The sequence below is a fragment of the Hoplias malabaricus genome, chromosome 3, assembly GCF_029633855.1.
Source record: "Hoplias malabaricus isolate fHopMal1 chromosome 3, fHopMal1.hap1, whole genome shotgun sequence".
NCBI classification, from domain to species: Eukaryota; Metazoa; Chordata; class Actinopteri; order Characiformes; family Erythrinidae; genus Hoplias; species Hoplias malabaricus.
Window position 1 is genome coordinate 36,886,691 of NC_089802.1, and position 22,170 is coordinate 36,908,860.

The 22,170-nt window shown below is 43.8% G+C and overlaps 2 protein-coding genes across 2 annotated transcripts; one reads left to right on the forward strand and one right to left on the reverse strand.

Moving 5' to 3' along the window:
* Window positions 1–2,436: 2,436 nt before the first annotated feature.
* Window positions 2,437–6,680, forward strand: LOC136691418 (uncharacterized). Its single transcript, XM_066663980.1, has 5 exons — window positions 2,437–2,447; window positions 2,637–3,392; window positions 3,738–6,014; window positions 6,164–6,289; window positions 6,572–6,680. Exons 1-5 carry the CDS (start codon window positions 2,437–2,439, stop codon window positions 6,678–6,680), a joined length of 3,279 nt encoding a protein of 1,092 aa, XP_066520077.1.
* A 2,436-nt stretch (window positions 6,681–9,116) lies between these two features.
* asip1 (agouti signaling protein 1) lies at window positions 9,117–21,645 on the reverse strand. Its single transcript, XM_066666208.1, has 4 exons — window positions 21,193–21,645; window positions 11,930–12,092; window positions 10,003–10,055; window positions 9,117–9,859 (listed from the first exon to the last, which is right to left on the reverse strand). Exons 2-4 carry the CDS (start codon window positions 12,072–12,074, stop codon window positions 9,692–9,694), a joined length of 366 nt encoding a protein of 121 aa, XP_066522305.1. The 5' UTR covers window positions 12,075–12,092; window positions 21,193–21,645; the 3' UTR covers window positions 9,117–9,691.
* Between the last annotated feature and the right edge of the window lie 525 nt (window positions 21,646–22,170).

Here is a 22,170-nt window from a genome sequence, read left to right on the forward strand (position 1 = left end):
CAAGATAGAGACACGACATAGAGGAACACAGACAGGATAGAGACACGACATAGAGGAACACAGACAGGATAGAGACACGACATAGAGGAACATAGGACAGGATAGAGACACGACACGGAGCACAGACAGGTTAGAGACACGACATAGAGGAACATAGGACAGGATAGAGACACAACATAGAGGAACACAGACAGGATAGAGACACGACATAGAGGAACACAGCAGGATAGAGACACAACATAGAGGGACATAGACAAGATAGAGACACGACATAGAGGGACATAGACAGGACAGAGATACGACATAGAGGAACATAGGACAGGATAGAGAAACAACATAGAGGAACACAGACAGGATAGAGACACAACATAGAGGAACACAGACAGGATAGAGACACGACATAGAGGAATGCAGCAGGATAGAGACACAACATAGGAAAATATCTATGCCCATAACACCCTTTAAGTTTAAAGTATTTTGAGTTTGGCTCCGGAGCTGTGGAGTTGAGCTGGGGAATGAGGGCAGCAAGAGAACAAGGAAAAAACATGTCATGACTTACGCTGATCAAAGCCCTCAAAAACACACAGACCCTGCGTTTTCTGGTTTTATTTCCCTTTTCCAATGCACCGTAACTCTTTAGTTATTGAGTTCTTCTGGAGATTCTTTATCCCGACACTCCCTCAGACACCACCACGGCTCCGACTGAAGAACCGTTACCTGCTCTTCTCTGATTCAAGTGGGGCACAGACATCACAGTTCCTATTCCTGTTCATAGAGGGGAACCGACAACTTCAACTGAGGTGTGCAAACGGGACCTGACCCAGTCCATCGCCCCAAAACCCACCTCTGTTTTGTAAACGCTGCCATTGTTATTAGGTTATTTGTAAATTGTCCTGTTCAGAGGACATTTGTTCTCACAGTCTGAGCTATTCATATACTTAACTAGGACATCATCAGCTACACACATTCATCAGAAAGAAACACAAGCACAAAACAGTCATGAAAAAAAATAATTACACATTTCATTTTAGAGACTGCTGGAGTGTGTATGTGTGTGGGGGTGGGGTGGGATGGTGAGGGGGTTTGTGGGATCTGTAACTCTCGTCTAATGATCAGGATTAGGAACCGGATCAGTTTCTGCTGTGTGGACAAAGCCAGAGTGTTTACTGCATTTTTGTTAAGAACTTTTCCACATTTCCCCTGAGCTCTGGTCTGAGGTGGGCGGTGTTTTCGTGGGTGGACTCTGGGCTGTATCTCAGCTGTCTGAGGTCTGACAGAGTGAGTGATAACTGTGTAAAGAGGATAAAACGCTCTCTCACTGTTTAATATAAAACATGTTGTTTATAGTTGGTCAAATAATAGCTCTTGAAAAGCTTTCTTGCAGTAAATGTCGTGTGTTGATGAGAAATGAGGGCCTCGGTCTGTGAGGAGTTTATTTCTGACCGCAGCTTTTCACCAGAAACATCTTCATTCCTTTCTTTCTTTTTCCTGTGGTTTGTGTCTTCTGTTCTGTGTGTTTGTGTGTGTTCTATGTTCTAGATTCCAGGGCAGGATTTTAAGACGTATTCTTCCCAAATTTGTTGAGCATTGCTAAACATTTTGGTTGTTATTTGTTTGCTGTTTTGTTGTTTACATTTTTGTTGCTCTGTGAAAGAAACTTTCACCCTCTTAATATTCATGAGGTGCCACATCAAATATAAACATATGTTTGAAGAACAACATTTGGGGTTGGAATGACCCTCTTTTGACATTTTCTGAGTTTAAAAGGAATGTCATGCCCTCCACAAACTCGTCTGCACTTCTCCAGGACCTCAGACCTCCATTACCAGAGTTCTCCGGTTCCTCTCCAGATAAATTCAGTACATACTCAGTGATGCTGAGGTCCGGGCTCTGGGGCGGTCCGTCCATCATTCTGTAAAACACCAGCTGCTTCTCTTTCTTCCGTGTGTGCTGCTGCTTCTCTCCAGAACCACATCCTTTCAGACCCACGGTGTGGGGCTGCTGTTGGACACGGGTGAGAGTGTAGCTGGACGATGTCCTCTCTCAGAGACAACGTCGGCAGAAGAGCTGAACAGACATTTGCTTCACAACATTTGTCTACAGCTCGAGAACGCAGAGAATAAAAACCTGTACAGAAACAGGAACACACACACACACTGCTGCAAACTGTTCCTTTAAAAACAGCAAAGAGAAGAAAGGACCTCTGAGAGGAACCAGGACTATTGTGAGATCTGAGTCTGTTCAGATGTGAATGTAATTATCACTTCAACATGAAAGAATAAATGATGATATATGGAAAGATTTCAGGCCTGAGGTCTTTCATCTGGTGTCACTGACCTGTGACATTGGCCATCGTTTAAACCGCAGTAAAGTCGGGACAGTCCTGTGTGAATTCTCCTGGATCGTTGTTTAATGACTAAAGCCCAAAGGGCAGCCATGGCCTGGTGGTGAGGGACCTGAGCTGGTAACCAGAAAGTTGCAGCTTCCATCCCCAGAGCCAGCAGGTCATGACTGAAGTGCCCTTGAGCAAGGCACCTAACCCCCAACTGCTCCCAGGGCGCCGTGGCTAGGGCTGCCCACCGCTTCAGGCACTGCCCCCTAGTGTTAACCAGTGTGTGTGTAAATGTGTTGCACAGCCCAGCCCCTCAGCACAGACCCCAGTACAGCCCACCCCCTCAGCACAGACCCCAGCACAGCCCACCCCATCAGCACAGCCCACCCCCTCAGCACAGACCCCAGCACATCCCACCCCATCAGCACAGCCCACCCCCTCAGCACAGACCCCAGCACAGCCCCTCAGCAAAGATCCCAGCACAGGCTACCCCCTCAGCACAGTACCCAGCACAGCCCCTCAGCAAAGCCCAGCCCCTCAGCACAGACCCTCAGCACAGACTCCAGCGCAGCCTACCCCCTCAGCACAGCCCAGCCCCTCAGCACAGTCCCCAGCACAGCCCACCCCCTCAGCACAGTACCCAGCACAGCCCCTCAGCAAAGCCCAGCCCCTCAGCACAGACCCCAGCACAGACCCTCAGCACAGACTCCAGCGCAGCCTACCCCCTCAGCACAGCCCAGCCCCTCAGCACAGTCCCCAGCACAGCCCACCCCCTCAGCACAGACCCCAGCACAACCCACCCCCTGAGCAAAACCCCCAGCACAGCCCACCCCCTCAGCACAGACACCAGCACAGCCTACCCCCTCAGCACAGACCCCAGCACAGCCCACCCTCTCAGCACAGACCCCAGCACAGCCTACCCCCTCAGCACAAACCCACACCCCCAGCACAAACCCCAGCAAAGCCCACCCCTCAGCACAGACCCTAGCACAGCCACTCAGCACAAAACCCAGCACAGCCCACCCCCTCAGCACATACCCCAGCACAGCCCACCCCCTCAGCACAGACCCTAGCACAGCCCCTCAGCACAAAACCCAGCACAGCCTACCCCCTCAGTACAGCCCACCCCCTCAGCACAGACCCTAGCACAGCCCCCCAGCACAGAATCCAGCATAGCCTACCCCCTCAACACAGACCCCAGCACAGCCCACCCCCTCAGCACAGACCCCAGCACATCCCACCACCTCAGCACAGATCCCAGCACAGCCCAACCCTTCAGCACAGACCCCAGCACAACCCACCCCCTCAGCACGGCCACCCAGCACAGCCCAGCCCCTCAGCACAAACCCCAGCACAGCCCACCCCCTCAGCACAGACCCCAGCACAGCCTACCCCCTTAGCACAGAGCCCAGCACAACCCAGCCTTTCAGCACAGACTCCAGCACAGCCCACCCCCTCAGCACAGAACCCAGCACAGCCTACCCCCTCAGCACAGACCCCAGCACAGCCCAGCCCCTCAGCACAGTCCCCAGCACAGCCCACCTCCTCAGCACAGACCCCAGCACATCCCACCACCTCAGCACAGATCCCAGCACAGCCCAACCCTTCAGCACAGACCCCAGCACAGCCCACCCCCTCAGCACACACCCCTGCACAGCCCACCCCCTCAGCACAGCCCAGCCCCTCAGCACAGACCCCAGCACAGCCCACCCTCTCAGAACAGCCACCCTGCACAGCCCACTTGCTCAGAACAGCCCCCAGCACAGTCCAGCCCCTCAGCACAGCTCCCCAGCACAGCCCACCCCCTCAGCACACACACCCAACAGAGCCCATCCCCTCAGCACAGACCCCAGCACAGCCCACCCCCTCAGCACAGACCCCAGCACAGCCCAACCCCTCAGCACACACCCTCAGCACAGCCCACCCCCTCAGCACTGACCCCAGCACAGCGCACCCCCTCAGCACAGACACCCAACAGAGCCCATCCCCTCAGCACAGACCCCAGCACAGCCCACCCCCCTCAGCACAGACCCCAGCACAGCCCTCCCCCTTCGCACAGATCCCAACACAGCCCCCCCCCTCAGAACAACCCCCACACAGGCCACCTCCTCAGAACAGACCCTCCCCTCAGCATAGCAAACCCCCTCAGCACAGCCCAGCCCATCAGCACAGCCCCCCAGCACAGCCAACCCCCTCAGCACAGAACCCTGCACAGCCCACCCCTCAGAACAGCCCCCCTAGCACAGCCCCTCCAGCACAGCCTAGCCCACCTCCTCAGCACAGACCCCAGCACAGCCCACCCCCTCAGCACAGACCCCGGCACAGCCCAACCCCTCAGCACAGACCTCAGCACAGCCCACCCCCTCAGCACTGACCCCAGCACAGCCCACCCCCTCAGCACACACACCCAACAGAGCCCATCCCCTCAGCACAGACCCCAGCACAGCCCTCCCCCTCAGCACAGATGCCCAGCACAGCCCAGCCTCTCAGCACAGACCCCAGCACAGCCCACCCCCTTCGCACAGATCCCAACACAGCCCACCCCCTCAGAACAACCCCCACACAGGCCACCTCCTCAGAACAGACCCTCCCCTCAGCATAGCAAACCCCCTCAGCACAGCACAGCCCATCAGCACAGACCCCAGCACAGCCCACCCCCTCGGAACAAACCCCACACAGGCTACCCCCTCAGAACAGCCCCTCCCCTCAGCACAGCCCACCCCTTCAGCACAGCCCCCCAGCACAGCCCAGCCCATCAGCACAGCCTCCAGTACAGCCCACCCCCTGGGCACAGACCCCAGCACAGCCCACCCCCTCAGAACAAATCCCACACAGGCCACTCCCTCAGAACAGCCCCCCCAGCCCAGCCCAACCACTCAGCACAGACCCCAGTACAGCCCACCCCCTCAGCACAGACCCCAGCACAGCCCACCCCCTCAGAACAACCCCAGACAGGTCACCCCCTCAGAACAGCCCCTCCCCTCAGCACAGCCAACCCCCTCAGAACAGCCCACCCCCTCAGCACAGCCCCCCCAGCACAGCCCAGCCCATCAGCACAGACCCCTGCACAGCCCACCCCCTCAGAACAGCCCCCAGCACAGCCCACCCCCTCAGAAAAACCGCCACACAGGTCACCCCCTCAGAACAGCCCCTCCCCTCAGCACAGCCAACCCCCTCAGAACAGCCCACCCCCTCAGCACAGCCCCCCCAGCACAGCCCAGCCCATCAGCACAGACCCCAGCACAGCCCACCCCCTCAGAACAACCCCACACAGGTCACCCCCTCAGAACAGCCCCTCCCCTCAGCACAGCCAACCCCCTCAGAACAGCCCACCCCCTCAGCACAGCCCCCCCAGCACAGCCCAGCCCATCAGCACAGACCCCTGCACAGCCCACCCCCTCAGAACAGCCCCCAGCACAGCCCACCCCCTCAGAAAAACCGCCACACAGGCCACCCCCCTCAGAACAGCCCAGCCTCCCCAGGACAACCCACCACCAGCACAACCCACCCTCTCAGCACAGATCCCAGCACAGACCAATCCCTCAGCACAGCCCCCTGCACAGCCCACCCCCTCAGCACAGCCCACCCTCTCAGAACACCCCCCCAACCCCAGCACAGCCCACACTCATCCATCAGACCCCCACAGACCAGCTCATGTCCAGAGATCTCTTCGGGGACACCAGTGAGGAACATTTCTCACAGATTTATGCATTCACCCATTCATTCAGTCACTCACTCATTCATTTACTCATTCATACTGAAGTATTGTATTTACATCTGAACTGAACTCACTCTCCAACTCAACTCTCTCCAAAAACATGTTCCTCTCAGTGGTTCTTCCTCTCGTTCTGAGGGAGGTTCTCCTCCTGAGTCTGGTTCCTCCCATTCACTGATTCCTATTTTTAATCATTTTACTGGACTTTTGTGGAAACAGGGTTTTGATGAGAGTATGTTTAGGTGAGAGTGATATATATATATATATATATATATATATATATATATATATATATATATATAGAGAGAGAGAGAGAGAGAGAGAGAGAGAGAGAGAGAAGGTGTTTTATTGAGAGAGAAAGACATAGGGAGAGATAGAGACATATGTATAGAGAGAGCACTAATCCCAGGCATTCCTCACATTCTCTCTCCAATTGGAAACATCAGTATGAAGGGGAACAGGAGCTGGACGAGGAGGGACTGCCGTTCCTGACTCTGACCTCAGCTCTCAGCTCTGACCCACAGTCCGGGCTTCGACAGAGTCCAGAACACCTCAGAGGAATTCAAATACACACAGCCTCAACTAATCATCTTCAGTGACCAGTCCTCGCACAGAAGACCGGGTCCGGATTAAACCTCGGGATTAGTTTAATATCAGGATTAGATTAACTTCAGAATTAATTGAATCAGTGGCTAAGACTGAATCTGAGATGCCTTTAAACTGAGTTTATTTCTGTTCAGACTCACACCTCTACATTGATTTAACACAACTCAGTGTGTCTCTGTCATCCTTCACTCGGTCGTCCTTCACTCCGTCATCAAGTCGTCCTTCACTCAGTCATCCTTCACTCCATCATCCAGCCGTCCTTCACTCGGTCACCCTTCACTCTGTCATCCTCCTCTCAGTCATCCTTCTCTTGGTCATCCTTCACTCAGCCATACAGTCATCCTTTACTCGATCATCCTTCACTCGGTCGTCCTTCACTCGGTCATCCTTCACTTGGTCATCCTTCACTTGGTCATCCTTCACTCTGTTGTCTTTCACCTGGTCGTCCCTGTCTCAGTCGCCCTTCACTCAGTCATCCTTCACTCAGCCATACAGTCATCCTTTGCTTGATCATCCTTCACGCGGTCGCCCTTCCTTCTGTCATCTTCCACTCTGTCGTCCTTCACTCGGTCATCCTTTACTCAGCCATACAGTCATCCTTCGCTCGGTCGTCCTTCTCTCGGTTGCCCTTCACTTAGTCATCCATGTCTCTGTCATATTTCTCTTGATCGTTCTTCTCTAAGTTGTCCTTCTCTCAGTTGTCCTTCACTTGGTCATCCCTGTCTCTGACGTCCGTCTCTCTGTCGTTCTTCTCTCCATTGTCCTTCACTCAGTCATTCCTGTCTCAGTCGTACTTCACGCGGTTGTCCTTCTCTAGGTTGTCCTTCACTCAGTTGTCTTTCTCTTGGTCATCCTTTGATTGATCATCCTTCTCTCTGTCGTCCTTCTCTAGGTCATCCTTCACTAGCTTATCCTTCACTTGGTTGTCCTTCTCGCTGTCATCCGTCTCTCTATGGTGTCTTCACGCAGCGGTCAGTCTGACCCTGATTCTGTTGTAGTATTGTATTCTCTGTTTGCGTTTCTCCTGCTCTTCGTTTAAACTGTAATTACGTTAATCACTTTACTCTTCTCTTTTCTCCACTGCACTTCAGTAACACTCTACTTCCACCTCATATCAATAACTTCTCTCTCTATCTCTTTTCTGTTTATCTCTGTTCTATCTCTGTCTGTCTCTCTGTCTGTCTCACATCTCTCACTCTTTCTCTCTACCTCTCTCTGTTCTATCACTCTTTCTCTGATATTAATGTTACACTGATGATGGAGAGTGTTGGCCCCATATCCTCATTCTCTTTCATTACTCTGCAAACATTTAATATTAATTCATGTTTAAAACCTTTTACAACATTTTCTAAACTTTATAAATTGTCCACAATTGCTGAATGCATTTACATCTCATTAACATTTCTGATAAACACTGAGCCATTCTTTAGGGCCCCAAACCATAAACACCCCACACATAAATATAGAAAAACACAAGTTTAATAGGAATCTTCAGTTTTTATAAAAATAGAACAAACTGGATATGAAATATACCTCAGAGTGCAGAATACCTGACGAATACAATGCTGTTTTAACTGAGCTCCTAATAAAAAATAAAGCACATATTTCTGTGAGCATTTACACAGATGCAATCAGTGATTGTCTGCTATACTGACCCCTAGTGGACTGGTGGTATGAGAGATTCTGTAGTAAACCCTTTTTTAAACATGGCTGCCTTCATGTGGGTAACCCTCACTGTGGAGAATAAAAGAGTTTACTCCGAAGTTACACTTTTTACAAAATATGTAACAATAATAAACAATCAGTTTAATAAACGTTTACATATTTTAGGTGATAAATACAACTGATTGCAACTTTAACTGTAGCATAAATCAGCTCAGATTTTTCCAGTGTAGCTTACTGAAAAAACATGCTACGAAAATGTATACGTCTGATGAGTAATAGCAGCAAAAAGGGCTTAAAATTCAGGAAATGAAGGATTTGGGCAACAACAGAAACAAATAAATAAAGTTAAAGGGTGCAGTCCATCTATTTTCTCCCTGTAATAATTTGAATGATTGCAAATGTATTGAATTGTAAACGTCTGTGGAATCAGCAAAATACAACAACAAATGATGGAAAATAATTTGGAAATTGTATTTAAATATGTTTTCAAAAACACTAATTTCCTTAAGTGTGTTTACATGGTGCATAATCCATCATCATCATCATCATCATCATATTTTGTGCTTAATCCATTCAGGGTCACGGGTGCATAATCCACAAAATAAATAAACAAAACAATACAGATATTTCTGTAAATTCTCACTGTACACAACGCAAAGAAAAATAAACAAACAATGAGTAAAATAACTCAGCATTACTATTGTACAGAGCTTACCAAGTAGTAACACAACAGGAAACACAAAAAGAAAGGAATGGAAAGAAAAAGATTCAAGAATTTTTGAATAATCCTGAAATTCAGACATTGAGTAAACTGCAGTAAAATGTCCTGAAACATTATTTAACACCTAAAGCCCAAAGAACAGACTTGCAAAGCTGTCACTGAACTGAACTCTACTCTGTAAATATAAACACAGTTATACACAAATATACACAGAGTCTGACACCTGTAACTTGCTCCAAAAAACCACCTCTGTGGTGACGGAGGTGAAATAAGAGTGAAGAGTTTATAGAATATTGCAGTTCCACTGTTTTAAAGTGCTCCATAAATCACTGCCAAATGACCCTGTCCTTCCAGCCCTCAGACAGCTCTGCAGAAGAAACCCTCATCACATCACAACACAACCTTAAAATGTGTTTATTTTTACAGAACAGAGGTTAGTTGTTTAGAGACAACTTGAACTGGAAAATTGTTCTTTTGACTTTAGTCATTAAATAATGATTCAGGAGAATTAACACAAACTGAATTTTACTGTAGATTATATCATGTCTGACTTTTACAGAGCTGTGATTATAGTGGAGTTCTGTGTTCTAGTGGGTTCTTTGTTTTGGTTATATTTTGTGTGGGGGAGTGCCTGAGGGGTTGTGTTGGGTTCTCAGCAACGAGGGTACCCCATGCGGCAGTAACAGACGGTTCTGAAGAGTCTGCAGTGGCAGAAAGCGCAGGGTTCACAGCAAACGTTGTTGGGGTTCTTACAGTTCCCCCACAGGGGGATACAGTCGGGGGGAGGCGGGGGTCTCCTCACTTGCACACTCACAGAGTTCTGATAAAAACACAAACAAAAACATTAACGTGGACACCCAGATAAACACAGTGACACTGAATGTGCTCCATCAGCTCAGAGGAGAACAATGAGGAAGATTAATCAGCTTTGACACATTTCACATGTGCTTTAAATCTTCAAACCTTTTTTGGTTTCTTCTCTGATGTCTTCATCTTCTTTGATGTATTTGACAGTTCTTTGATGAAGAAGAAAATGGAGGTAATGTTAATCTCATAATTATTTGACATTTTTAAATGTTTAGTCTTATTTCAAACAATCATTTCCTTTACAATTCAGACTTAAATAAACAGTCGTACCCACTATGAGAACAGAGAGAGAGAGAGTCGTACCCACTATGAGGTCAGAGAGAGAGTGAGAGAGAAAGAGTCGTACCCACTATGAGAACAGAGAGAGAGAGAGAGTCGTACCCACTATGAGGTCAGAGAGAGGGAGAGGGAGTCGTACCCACTATGAGAACAGAGAGAGAGAGAGTTGTAACCACTATGAGGACAGAGAGAGAGTCGTACCCACTATGAGAACAGAGAGAGAGAGAGTCGTACCCACTATGAGAACGGAGGGAGAGAGAGACAGAGAGAGAGAGGGGGGGTCATACCCACTATGAGGACAGATAGAGAGAGGGAGAGAGTCGTACCCACTATGAGAACGGAGAGAGAGAGAGAGAGAGAGAGAGAGAGAGAGAGAGAGAGAAAATCATACCCACTATAAGAACGGAGAGAGAGAGAGAGAGAGAGAGAGAGAGAGAGTCGTACCCACTATGAGAACGGAGAGAGAGAGAGAGTCGTATCCACTATGAGAACGGAGAAAGAAAGAGAGAGTCATATCCACTATGAGGATGGAGAGAGAGAGAAAGAGAGAGAGTCGTACCCATTATGAGGACAGAGAGAGAGAGAGAGAGAGAGAGAGAGAGTCATACCCACTATGAGAACGGAGATAGAGACAGAGAGAGAGAGGGAGTCGTACCCACTATGAGAATGGAGAGAGAGGGAGTCGTACCCACTATGAGGACAGAGAGAGAGAGAGAGAGAGTCATACACACTATGAGAACGGAGAGAGAGACACAGAGAGAGAAGGACAGAGAGAGAGTCATACCGACTATGAGAATGGAGAGAGAGAGAGAGAGGAGTCGTTGTAGAGACAGAGCTGCACTTTATTACAGAGTGTGATAAATACAAACCATCAAGAGAAATTTACTTCCCAAAATTTGAAAAACTTCACCCACAATTTCACTCACACACACAAATACACACACACACACAAAATTGCCCTGTCTGTTACCATTCTCACCATTCCTACCATTTATTTTTATTATAATTATATTTACTTATGTATTTATTTTTAATTATTATTATTATTTATCTATTATTATTTTTTATATAACATTATTATTTATTTATTTATTACATAAATTGTTTTAACTGGTTCTTTTTATTATTACAGTTCTATAAGATTGTTAATTATTATATTAATAACAGGGAAAACAAATTGTGATACTCATGTTCCATGTTATTGTATTAATGCTTTGGCAATATTATGTATGAATATGGTCATGCCAATAAAGCTTATTGAAACTGAAATTGAGTCGTACCCACTATGAGAACAGAGAGAGAGAATCTTACCCACTATGAGAACAGAGAGAGAGAGAATCGTACCCACTATGACGTCAGAGAAAGAGAGAGTCTTACCCACTATGAGAACAGAGAGAGAGGGAGTCGTACCCACTATGAGGACAGAGAGAGAGAGAGTCGTACCCACTATGAGGACAGAGAGAGAGAGAAAGTTGTACCCACTATGAGAATGGAGAGAGAAAAAATCGTACCCACTATGAGAACAGAGAGAGAGAGAATCATACCCACTATGAGGACAGAGAGAGAGAGTCGTACCCACTATGAGGACAGAGAGAGAGAGAGTCGTACCCACTACGAGGACAGAGAGAAAGAGAGTCATACCCACTATGAGGACTGAGAGAGAGAATTGTACCCACTATGAGGACAGAGAGAGAGGGAGTCGTACCCACTATGAGAACAGAGAGAGAGAGAGAGGGAGTCGTACCCACTATGAGGACGGATGGGGAGAGCGTCTGGTTGATGAAGGTGGAGGTTGTGAGGTTCAGTTCCTCCATCAACAGGTGACACTCCACTGTTTCCCAGAATGCCAAGCAGAGGCCCAAACAAAACACCAGTGACCCACAATTCATCTTTAAATACACTGCACTCTGTGGAAACACACACACAATGGGTAAATGGGTAAAAAAAACAAAGTGTCTGGGTCCGGTGCTAGGCTTTCTCTCTCTCTGCTCACGGCAGAGAAACGCCATCTGGAGGTTTTTAGACAACGGAGAGACTCCAAATGCTGAAAAGCACCAACCGAGATGAGGACGTTGCTCTATTCCTGCTCCATAGGGGGGTAACACTGACTTATTTTGCTGTTACAGTTACATTACTTAAGGTGGAACTGACTCTAAATTCAGGAGAGCACTAACTGCATGAAAGTAAACACAGAGCGAAAGTGCTACAAAACTAAACAGCTCGAGTTACACATGAGTTTCTGTGGGAATTCAAACAGTGAATAAACACTTACAGACAATTTACACTTCAGACACCAACAAGATACAGTCGCTTCTTACACACACACAGCGCTCCACATTAAAAGATACAGTCGCCTCTTACTCACACACACCGCTCCACCTTAAAAGATATAGTCGCTTCTTACTCACACACACCGCTCCACCTTAAAAGATACAGTCGCTTCTTACTCACACACACTGCTCCAAATTAAAAGATACAGTCACTTCTTAATCACACACACCGCTCCACATTAAAAGATAGAGTCACTTCTTACTCACACACACCGCTCCACCTTAAAAGAGGCAGAGCTTCTGAACTGAAGCAAACCAGAGAACAGCATTTGCCCACAATTGTAGATATTGCTTTTAACATTTCACATTTTGAGAGCCCACAGACAGAACTAGACACACCACTGGACTCCAGTCAGAACCCTATCTGCATCAAGAGCCTTTCAGGTACAGTGTCCAGACTTTTATCTGTCCTGGACCTTCAGTGTTGGACCAAAGTCCCCCTGTATTCCAAACCGGTTGATCCTATCTTCAAACAAGACTGAAGGCCCAACTCTTTTTGAGTCACTGTGTATACTAACGCTAAAGGCCTGACGTCGCAGGGTTGAGCTGTAGAGGTTTCTAAATGTTTTTGAGAAAATCCACCCCATGCAGAACATACTCATGCAGTTCCTGCAGATTATGCACTAGGGGTGGAGTGTTGATGGAGTGTCTAATAGCATCCCACAACTAATTATTCACCTTAGTGTTTGGCACGACATCACAGTCATTTTTGACGACATTGACGCGGTGATGAGGTCAGTTGTGGTAAACAGTCTGCGTGAATGTTGTCCTGAATCCTGTAGCCATATGCCAGGACAAGTCATAGAGTTCATCACTGCTTGCTGAATGTCTGCAGTCATAGCTGTTGGGTCACTCCAAGCGTGTTGGACAATCCCTCTGTCCTCACCACTCTGTGATAAGTGTAGGCCTTCCAGATCCTTCATTTCGCTGGTGGGCAACTTCTTCTCTCCACTATGCTATGGTTGTCACCACACAACCGCTGTGGCCCACAGTATGGTGATAAGACCAACCCTCTTCCCATGTGACCCCTTTCAAACACTTTCACCTACACAATTTGCTTTTGAACTCTTCTCTGAGACAGATTTCACTTACAAACACATTACCAGCACAAGCACAATTAATTAACCTTATACCACCAGTCAGGAACAGGGTTAAGGCCTGTCCTTGCTAACATCTCATGCATGGTTGACTGTGAAATTTGAACTCATTCTTTCATTCTTTGCAACTGCTTATCTAGTGCAGGGTAGCCTACCTGGAATTTAAACTTAAATCATTCCCACAAATTTCTCCATCCCCATAACATGGTTCCTCCAGATCTGCTGGATAATGTATTTCTTACATTTCTAAAAAACCAAATAAAAGGATTTACTATCAATTTCATTTTTTGACAACCTATTCTGACTTTTCTGGTATGATTTTGGCCCATGCATTTCACTTATTTTAGTGAAACAAAACACATACTCTTCTGAAATTTCACCTGTTGCTTTAGCCAACACTGCTTCTTTAAGGGTTATTTCAAACCTTCAAACAGAACAACATTCATTCTGCTGTTATTATTTATTCATTTATTTTGCACAGCATCACAATTAGTTTGTACATGGTGCTTTATATATATTTATAAATATTGTTATTTTAAGTCTCACCGAAACCTGGATTAGACGTGATGAATCTTAGTGTGGCTTTTGATACCACAGATCACACTGTCCTCTGAGAAAAATTAGAAAGCATCGTTGGAATCACAGGAGGAGCTCTAGTCTGGACTAAACATAACAATTCCCACTGTTATGTTGTTGATGCAAAGCTGTACATATCAGCCAAACCAAGTGGCTAACGTAGATTAAAAAAGATTAATGATTATTTAAAAGACATAAAACACTGGGTGTTGAATAACTTCCTTCTTCTGAACTCTGACAATACATATGTTCTCCTTCTGATTCCAAATACTGCAAAAAGTAAACTGTTCGACTTTAGGGTAAATACAGTCGAATTCTCTGTAGCACCTTGGTCTGCAGCAAAACATGTTGGCGTCATAGACGAAAACATAGGTAACATTACTAGGACAGCTTTTCTTCATCTTCCAAATATTACTAAATTAAATAATACTCTAGCCCTTCATGAAGCAGAAAAATTACTGCATGCTTTTATTACTTCCAGGTTTGATTATTGTAACATGCTATTGTCAGGATGTTCCCACAAAAACCTCAGTATAACCTCAGCTATTTCAGACACTGCTGCCAGGGTCCTCACTAAAACCAGAAATTCTGATCATATCAGTCCAGGTCTCTCAGCCCTGCACAGGCCTCCAGTTAAACTCTTTACTCGCCTCTGTAAACCTGCCGGGTCTCATTTCCTGTTCTGAACAATCACATCCATTTTGTTCACAGGACCCTGGCTTTCTACTAATTCTAAGAATTCAGAAGATTTCAGCAGGCGGAGGAGGTTTTTTATATGACGGCCCCTAACTCTGGAATAATCTTCCAGTTAATGTTCGGGACACAGACACAGTCTGTCTTTATGTCTGGATGGAAAAGTCACTTGTTTAAACTTTCCCCTTAGATAAAAGCAGTAGATCCAGGGGTTCAGAGAGCATTGTGGTAAACTGTGATGATATTGCTGTTGTCCTATGGCTCACTTGCTGTTGCTCAAGTTTGTTGATAGTGGAGGGGGGATGCCTGTGTTTCAGGGGGTCCTCAGGTCTGTGTTACCTTCTGGTTCTCTCCTTTGTTAGTTTGGCTGCTGTAGTCTCTCGCCACACTCTGACAATATTCATATTCGCTATAATTCATAAACATGCTCTGACAATGTTAATATACTCTATAATCAATAAACATGCTCTGAAAATGTTAATATATTCTATAATCAATAAACACACTGACAATATTCATATTCTCTATAATTCATAAACACACTGAGAATATTAATATTCTCTATAATCAATAAACACACTGACAATTTTCATATTCCCTATAATCAATAAACACACTGACAATATTCATATTCTCTATAATTCATAAACACACTGACAATATTAATATCCTCTGTAATCAATAAACACACTCTGACAATATTAATATTCTCTATAATCAATAAAAACACTCTGATGATATTAATATTCTCTATAATCAATAAACACACTGACAATATTAATATTCTCTATAATCAATAAGCACACTCTGACGATATTAATATTCTCTATAATCAATAAACACACTCTGACAATATTAATATTCTCTATAATCAATAAACACTCTCTGATGATATTAATATCCTCTATAATCAATAAAGATACTCTGACAATATTAATATTGTCTATAATCCATAAACACACTCTGATGATATTAATATTCTCTATAATCAATAAACACACTCTGATGATATTAATATTCTCTATAATCCATAAACACACTGATGATATTAATATTATCTATAATGAATAAACACACTCTGATGATATTAATATTCTCTATAATCCATAAACATGCTCACCCAGTCATTCACACAGTAAAATATCTACTTAATTAAACCCCCTCCTGTCAATCTCCTACAACTCAGACTCAAACTCAATCTGCTCTTACTCTCACAGACTTCCCTCAGGCCCCGAAACATATGGAATACACTCATCTACAGTTTCATCTTCTTCTCATGATTATTATTAAATCAGCATAATCATTAATACTGTTATTATTATTACTACTGCTGAGCATACTGATGCTTATGAAAAATGGTCTTCTGTGGTGTTAGAGTGACTCTATGTCCTTTTTACAAAATCTGAATGTTATAAAGAGTTTGTTCAAAGCAGGACGGTTCCCTGCAAGCCAAGCTTCGAAGGAGTTTCTCTCTGCCACTGTTGCTTCCGGCTGCTCCCCTGGTGTTATTCACTCTGTCTGTTTTAATTCTGGATCTGTGTAAAGACATAAAATGAATAAATCTGACTTTTCCACACGATTGTCTGTGCTCTGATGGACTCGGTCTGTGTAAGACTTCTGTTCTCCAATTCCAGTTTTGTAGACGGTAATACTCAGCGTGGCCACATATTTCACTTTTCATTATTAATATTTAATTCCCAAGTTTTAATGAGTTGTTAATTCCAGAGTTGGATGGGATTAAAGCTCCTGGAGCTCCTCTGTGCTTTATTTCCATCCACATCGACCATGTCCAAGTCATTCTCTCTCCTCTAAGGAAAAGCACGGGCTGAATGATGTTGTCTGATAATATTAATCCCAGATTAAAATCCCTAAATCAAATCTCCACAGTTTTCCAAAACTCAAGATACTGTTTGTGTCCGAGGCTCCGGCAGAGATCCGGCATGTCAGGAATAATGATTTAAACACAGTCCATATAACAACTGGATACTCAATGGCACAAACAAGGCATTTTCCTCCTATCAGCTCTTCAGCCTTGGGTAAAAAGTCTGGAAACCACTGAAGTGAAAGAGCCGTGTGAATAACGATTTATGTTTTTTAATTATTAGTAATGTGCTGGTGATTACAATTCATAATAATATTTAATTATTAATATAATCATTATATTTATATTTAAAACATTTATAGTAACTTTATACTTAATAATTGCATATCAACACCAATTTCTACTAAAATAAACAAAAAATAAAAAGCAGATAGTTGTTAGTTATTCATATCGGTATTAGTTGTATCTGTATTTATATTTAATTATGTACTATTGAATATGTATTATTACATTTATATTAATCAGAGGGAACATTTCTGTGGAGGCCGAGCAGTCTGTGCTCTGTGGTCTCCCTCTCGATCGCAGAGACGACACTAAAGAGTTAAATCCGTCTCTGTGTGTTCTGTCCGTCCACTTCTCCGTATCCCCTTCCCTCTCAGTGAAGACTTGGTGGAGTTTTTTTTTCCTGAGATTTTCCATTCTATTACATTTCTATTACACAATTATAATGCTGCAGTTCATGTAATTATACTGTAAACAATGTTTACAGTTTTAACCTGAAATATGAGTTTAGTGTAATTTAGTTAAAAAAATTTTATTTAATTTCCAATCAAAAAAGCAATATTTTTCATTTTTCTAATTTCTAAAAGTGTCTGTTTACAGACGTAAAGGAAAATAGCTCAGAGAAAAGTTATATCTGTAGTTTAATGCAATTGGTGAATACAAGATCTGAATTGTGAATTATAGTAAAAAAATAAGTGTTTATAAAAATATTTTTATTAACATTTAATAAATATTTATGCAGGAAATTATTAAATTAAACAAATATGTACAATTAAATTAATAAGCAAGTAATTATGACATAAACACAAATAAATCATATTTAATTATTACATTTTTAACAATAAATCGTAATGTTTTATGAAAACAGTTCCATAAAATCTGATTGTTGTGAAAATTTCACAATTAAATATTGTTGATTGGCTTTTCAAATAAATGTATTTATTCCAATAAATACTTCAAATGAAAATGAGTTTTTACATTCATTAATATTCATAGTTTTTATTAATCTACACACTCTGTGTATTTGACTAGTTATGAATGAATCCACCTGATATATAAGCTCTAAGTTTTGTAGTGATCAATTAAACTTATAAATGTATGTTTAAAAATAAATGTTTTTATTTTCAATTTCAAAGGGTTATGCAGGAGTTACAATTTAAATCAGACTTACACAATGTTATTAATTACACATTACGGAATGATGATGATGTTTTAAAATAACCTCAAAGAAAACTATGAAAACTGGTTTTATTTCATTATCATTTCTATTTAAATCTGCCCCATATTCCTGCTATTAACTGAATTTAATTCACAGAATTCTCATTAAAGTCATGATTAAAAAGGTTGTGATAATTTTAAAAAATTATTTATTAAAAAGTTAATTATTTTATATATAATTTTCTTTAATTCTGCACGTTTTAAACACAACACACTAAGTATTTATTTAGCTTATGTCATAACAAAAATGCACAGTTTTTCAGGATTTAAAGAGTGTTCTATTTAAAGTTCAATATAAAAGTGTGAGTTTGTGTTGAATTTCTGAAAATAAATTTACAGAGAACACACTTCAACCCTGTGTTCCTTTGTAGTGAGCAGTTTCTTTTTTTACATTTAAAACACAGGAAGAAAAAAAGCAAAACAGAAGTTTGCGCTTTACTTTAGATGATATGTGTGATCTGTAAGATTACATTCAGCAAATAAAGAGTATTTCAGAATTAAAATGTGTTTAAAAAATTACTGTAAAGAGTAAACTTGATGGTTGAGGATTGAACTGAAGTAAAATATTTAGTTTAGAACTTATTTGTACCAGATTTGTTTGTTGCCACATTTTTACAGTGAGTTTGTAATTATTTGTAGCTTTAACGCATTATAAAATCTAAAAATATCAGGTATAAAACAAGTCAGATCTTCTATGTTTTGTATCTCTCCTGGAGCTGTGAATAATCTGGGGCTGAGCTCTGAGGACTAGGGACGGAGCAGAGATTCTGATCTGATGAGCTGCTGACATCTGAAATAGTGTAAAACGTCAGTGCTGTTTTCTTTAAATAAAAATGTTGTGTTGTTGTTGTATTTGATGTGTTTATTTGATGTGATTATTTGATGTGTTTATTTGATATTTTTATTTAATGTGATTATTTGATGTGTTTATTTGATGTGATTATTTGATGTGTTTATTTGATAAGGTAAATTGATGTGATTATTTGATGTGTTTATTTGATAAGTTTATTTCATGTGATTATTTGATGTGATTGAGAACAGTTATTTCACTCCTAATCTAGGGACTGTTTTTACTCAAAGCCTAACATGAGGCAGTATTTATTTTTCACTGTAATTTGGAGCAGATTCTGAACAGACGCTCGGTTCTGAACTTACTGCTCTGTACTGACTGTGGATGACCACTTGGTTCTGAACTGACCGCACTGTACTGATTGCAGCTGACCGCTCGGTTCTGAACTGACCGCTCTATTCTGACTGTGGATGACCACTGAGACCTGGACAGAAAGCTCTGTACTGACTGTGGATGACCACTCGATTCTGGACTGACCGCTCTGTACTGACTGCAGCTGACCACTCAGTTTTGGACTGACTCTCTGTACTGATTGCAGCTGACCACTCAGTTCTGGACTGACTACTATGTACTGACTGCAGCTAACCGCTCAGTTCTGGGCTGACACTCTATACTGACTGTGGATGACTGCTCAGTTCTGGACTGAGTGCTCTGTACTGACTGCAGCTGACCGCTCTGTACTGAGTTCGAATGACTGCTTGGTTCTGAACTGACTGCTCTGTACTTACTGTGGATGACTGCTCGTTTTTTCACTGACCACTCTGTACTGACTGCGGATAACTGCTCGGATCTGCACTGAATGCTCTGTACTAACTGCAGCTGCCCACTCAGTTCTGGACTGAATGCTCTGCACTTACTACAGTTGACCACTTTGTTCTGGACTGAATGCTCTGTACTGACTGCAGCTGACAACTCGGTTCTGGACTGACTGCTCTGTACTGACTGTTGATGACTGCTCATTTCTTTACTGACCACTCTGTACTGACTGCGGATGACTGCTCGGTTCTGGACTGACCGCTCTGTACTGATTGCAGCTGACCACTCAGTTCTGGTTTATTTGATGTGATTGAGAGCATTTATTTCACTCCTCATCTAGGTACTATTTTTACTCAAAGCCCTACATGAAACAGTGTTTATTTTTCACTGTAATTCGGAGCAGATTCTAAACAAACGCTCGGTTCTGAACTGACCGCTCTGTACTGACTGTGGATGACCACTTGGTTCTGAACTGACTGCGCTGTACTGATTGCAGCTGACTGCTTGGTTCTGAACTGACCGCTTTGTACTGACTTTGGATGACCACTCAGTTCTGGACTGAGCGCTCTGTACTGACTGTGGATGACTGCTCATTTCTTTACTGACCACTAGGTACTGACTGCAGATGACCGCTTGGTTCTGTACTGACTACTCTGTACTAAGTGTGGCTGAGTGCATGGTTCTACACTGAATGCTCTGTACTGACTGTGGCTTACAGCTCAGTTCTGTACTGAATGCTGTGCACTGACTGCAGATGACCGCTTGGTTCTGGACTGACCATCTGTACTGAGCAGAGGCTGGGGGAGCAGCAGGTCAGGACCCTCTCCTGTTCAGGGTCCAGGTTTATATCCAGGGTGCCGACCCTCTCCCAGAGGGCTCTGGTCTGAGGACCCCTGCTACTGGTGTGGTTACCAGGGTGGGGAATAAAACCCTGTTCCTGTGTGCAGAAGACAGTGTTAGCCCCCCCACCCCCAGGCCACGTTAAGTAAAGCAGAGGCACAGAGTGGACAGTAGCAAGTTGGCTTCTCTCTCTCTCTCTCTCTCTCTCTCTCTCTCTCTCTCTCTCTCTCTCTCTCTCTCTCTCTTTCTCTCTCTGTGGAGATCATACTTCACACTGACTCTCAGTGTAGTTCCTCTCAGTTCCTGAGCTATCACTGGATCCTGTGTTCTCCCACAGCTTCAGAACGAGAGAACTCTAACAAAACACTACACAACAGCGCAGAACTGTGTTCTCTGTGCACAAATGGGTCACACAACACACACAGGTTCAACTGACCCAAGATGTCCAGACACACTGTGCACAGGTTCATAGCCTGACGGTTCTACAGATTCTAGTAAAAGTGTGATATTGTGTTAGTTCTGAGAGCATAGGTTTATACTCACCCCTGTTCTTGCTTCTCCTGGTTCTTTCGTTTGTGGGTTTTGAGTTCTCCTGGACTCTGTAAACAATGTTCTCCTCTGGATTCACAGTTATGGGTTTTCTTGGTCTTTGATTAATGTTCTCTTCTCAGTTCTAGGTTCTGGAATCTTGGTTTTAAGATTTCCTGGACTTTGTAAATAACACTCTTCTCTCAATTCTAGGTTCTGAGTTTTGTGATTCTCTTTTCTGGGTTCTCTTGGATTCTTCTTGGTTCTGAAAACTTGGTATATTTTTGAAGTTCTCTGGATTCTGGGTTCTCCTCTAAATGACAGGTTCTTTTCTGGGATCTGAGTTCTTCTGGATTCTGAATGAAGTTCTCCCTGGGTTCCGTCTGAAGAACTTTCAAACTCCAGAAACATTAAAATCGCAGCAGCTCAAAATCAGACACTTTTTACAAACACCCTCAGCGTTCTGGTTCTCCGTTTGGGTTTTCCTTATTTCACGGTTCTGTTGTTCTCAGAGTTCTCTCCTCCTTCCTGGTTTTTCTCACTTCATTAATCAGTCATTGCCAAAATGAGACGCTTTTCACCAAAAAATCTGCTCTGTTCTCTCGTTCTCTCTTCTTGTTCTCTAAGTTCTTGATTTCAGTGTTCTCGTGACACGAGGAGTTCTACTTGCCGTTCTTTATATCCTGGTTGTATTTAGTGTTCTTGTTGGTCTCTTATGCTCCTTATTGTTCTCAGTGTTCTTAGCGTTCTAGGGGTTCTCCTGTTCTCAGCATTCTGGTGGTCGTTGTTTTTTTCTCCACTGTAAAGTGGTTCTCCGTGATTTCTCCGCTCTGAAGGTGTGACTGAGGTTCCCAAGCTACGTGTTCTCCTGTTGTTATCCTGTGGTTCCTTCTTCTCTCTCTGAGAGAACCCCTGGTGGTGAGTGGACTTTTGAGGGTGAACAACCACAACTCAGCAGGAGGCGGAACCCCCAGACACACAGACACACACACA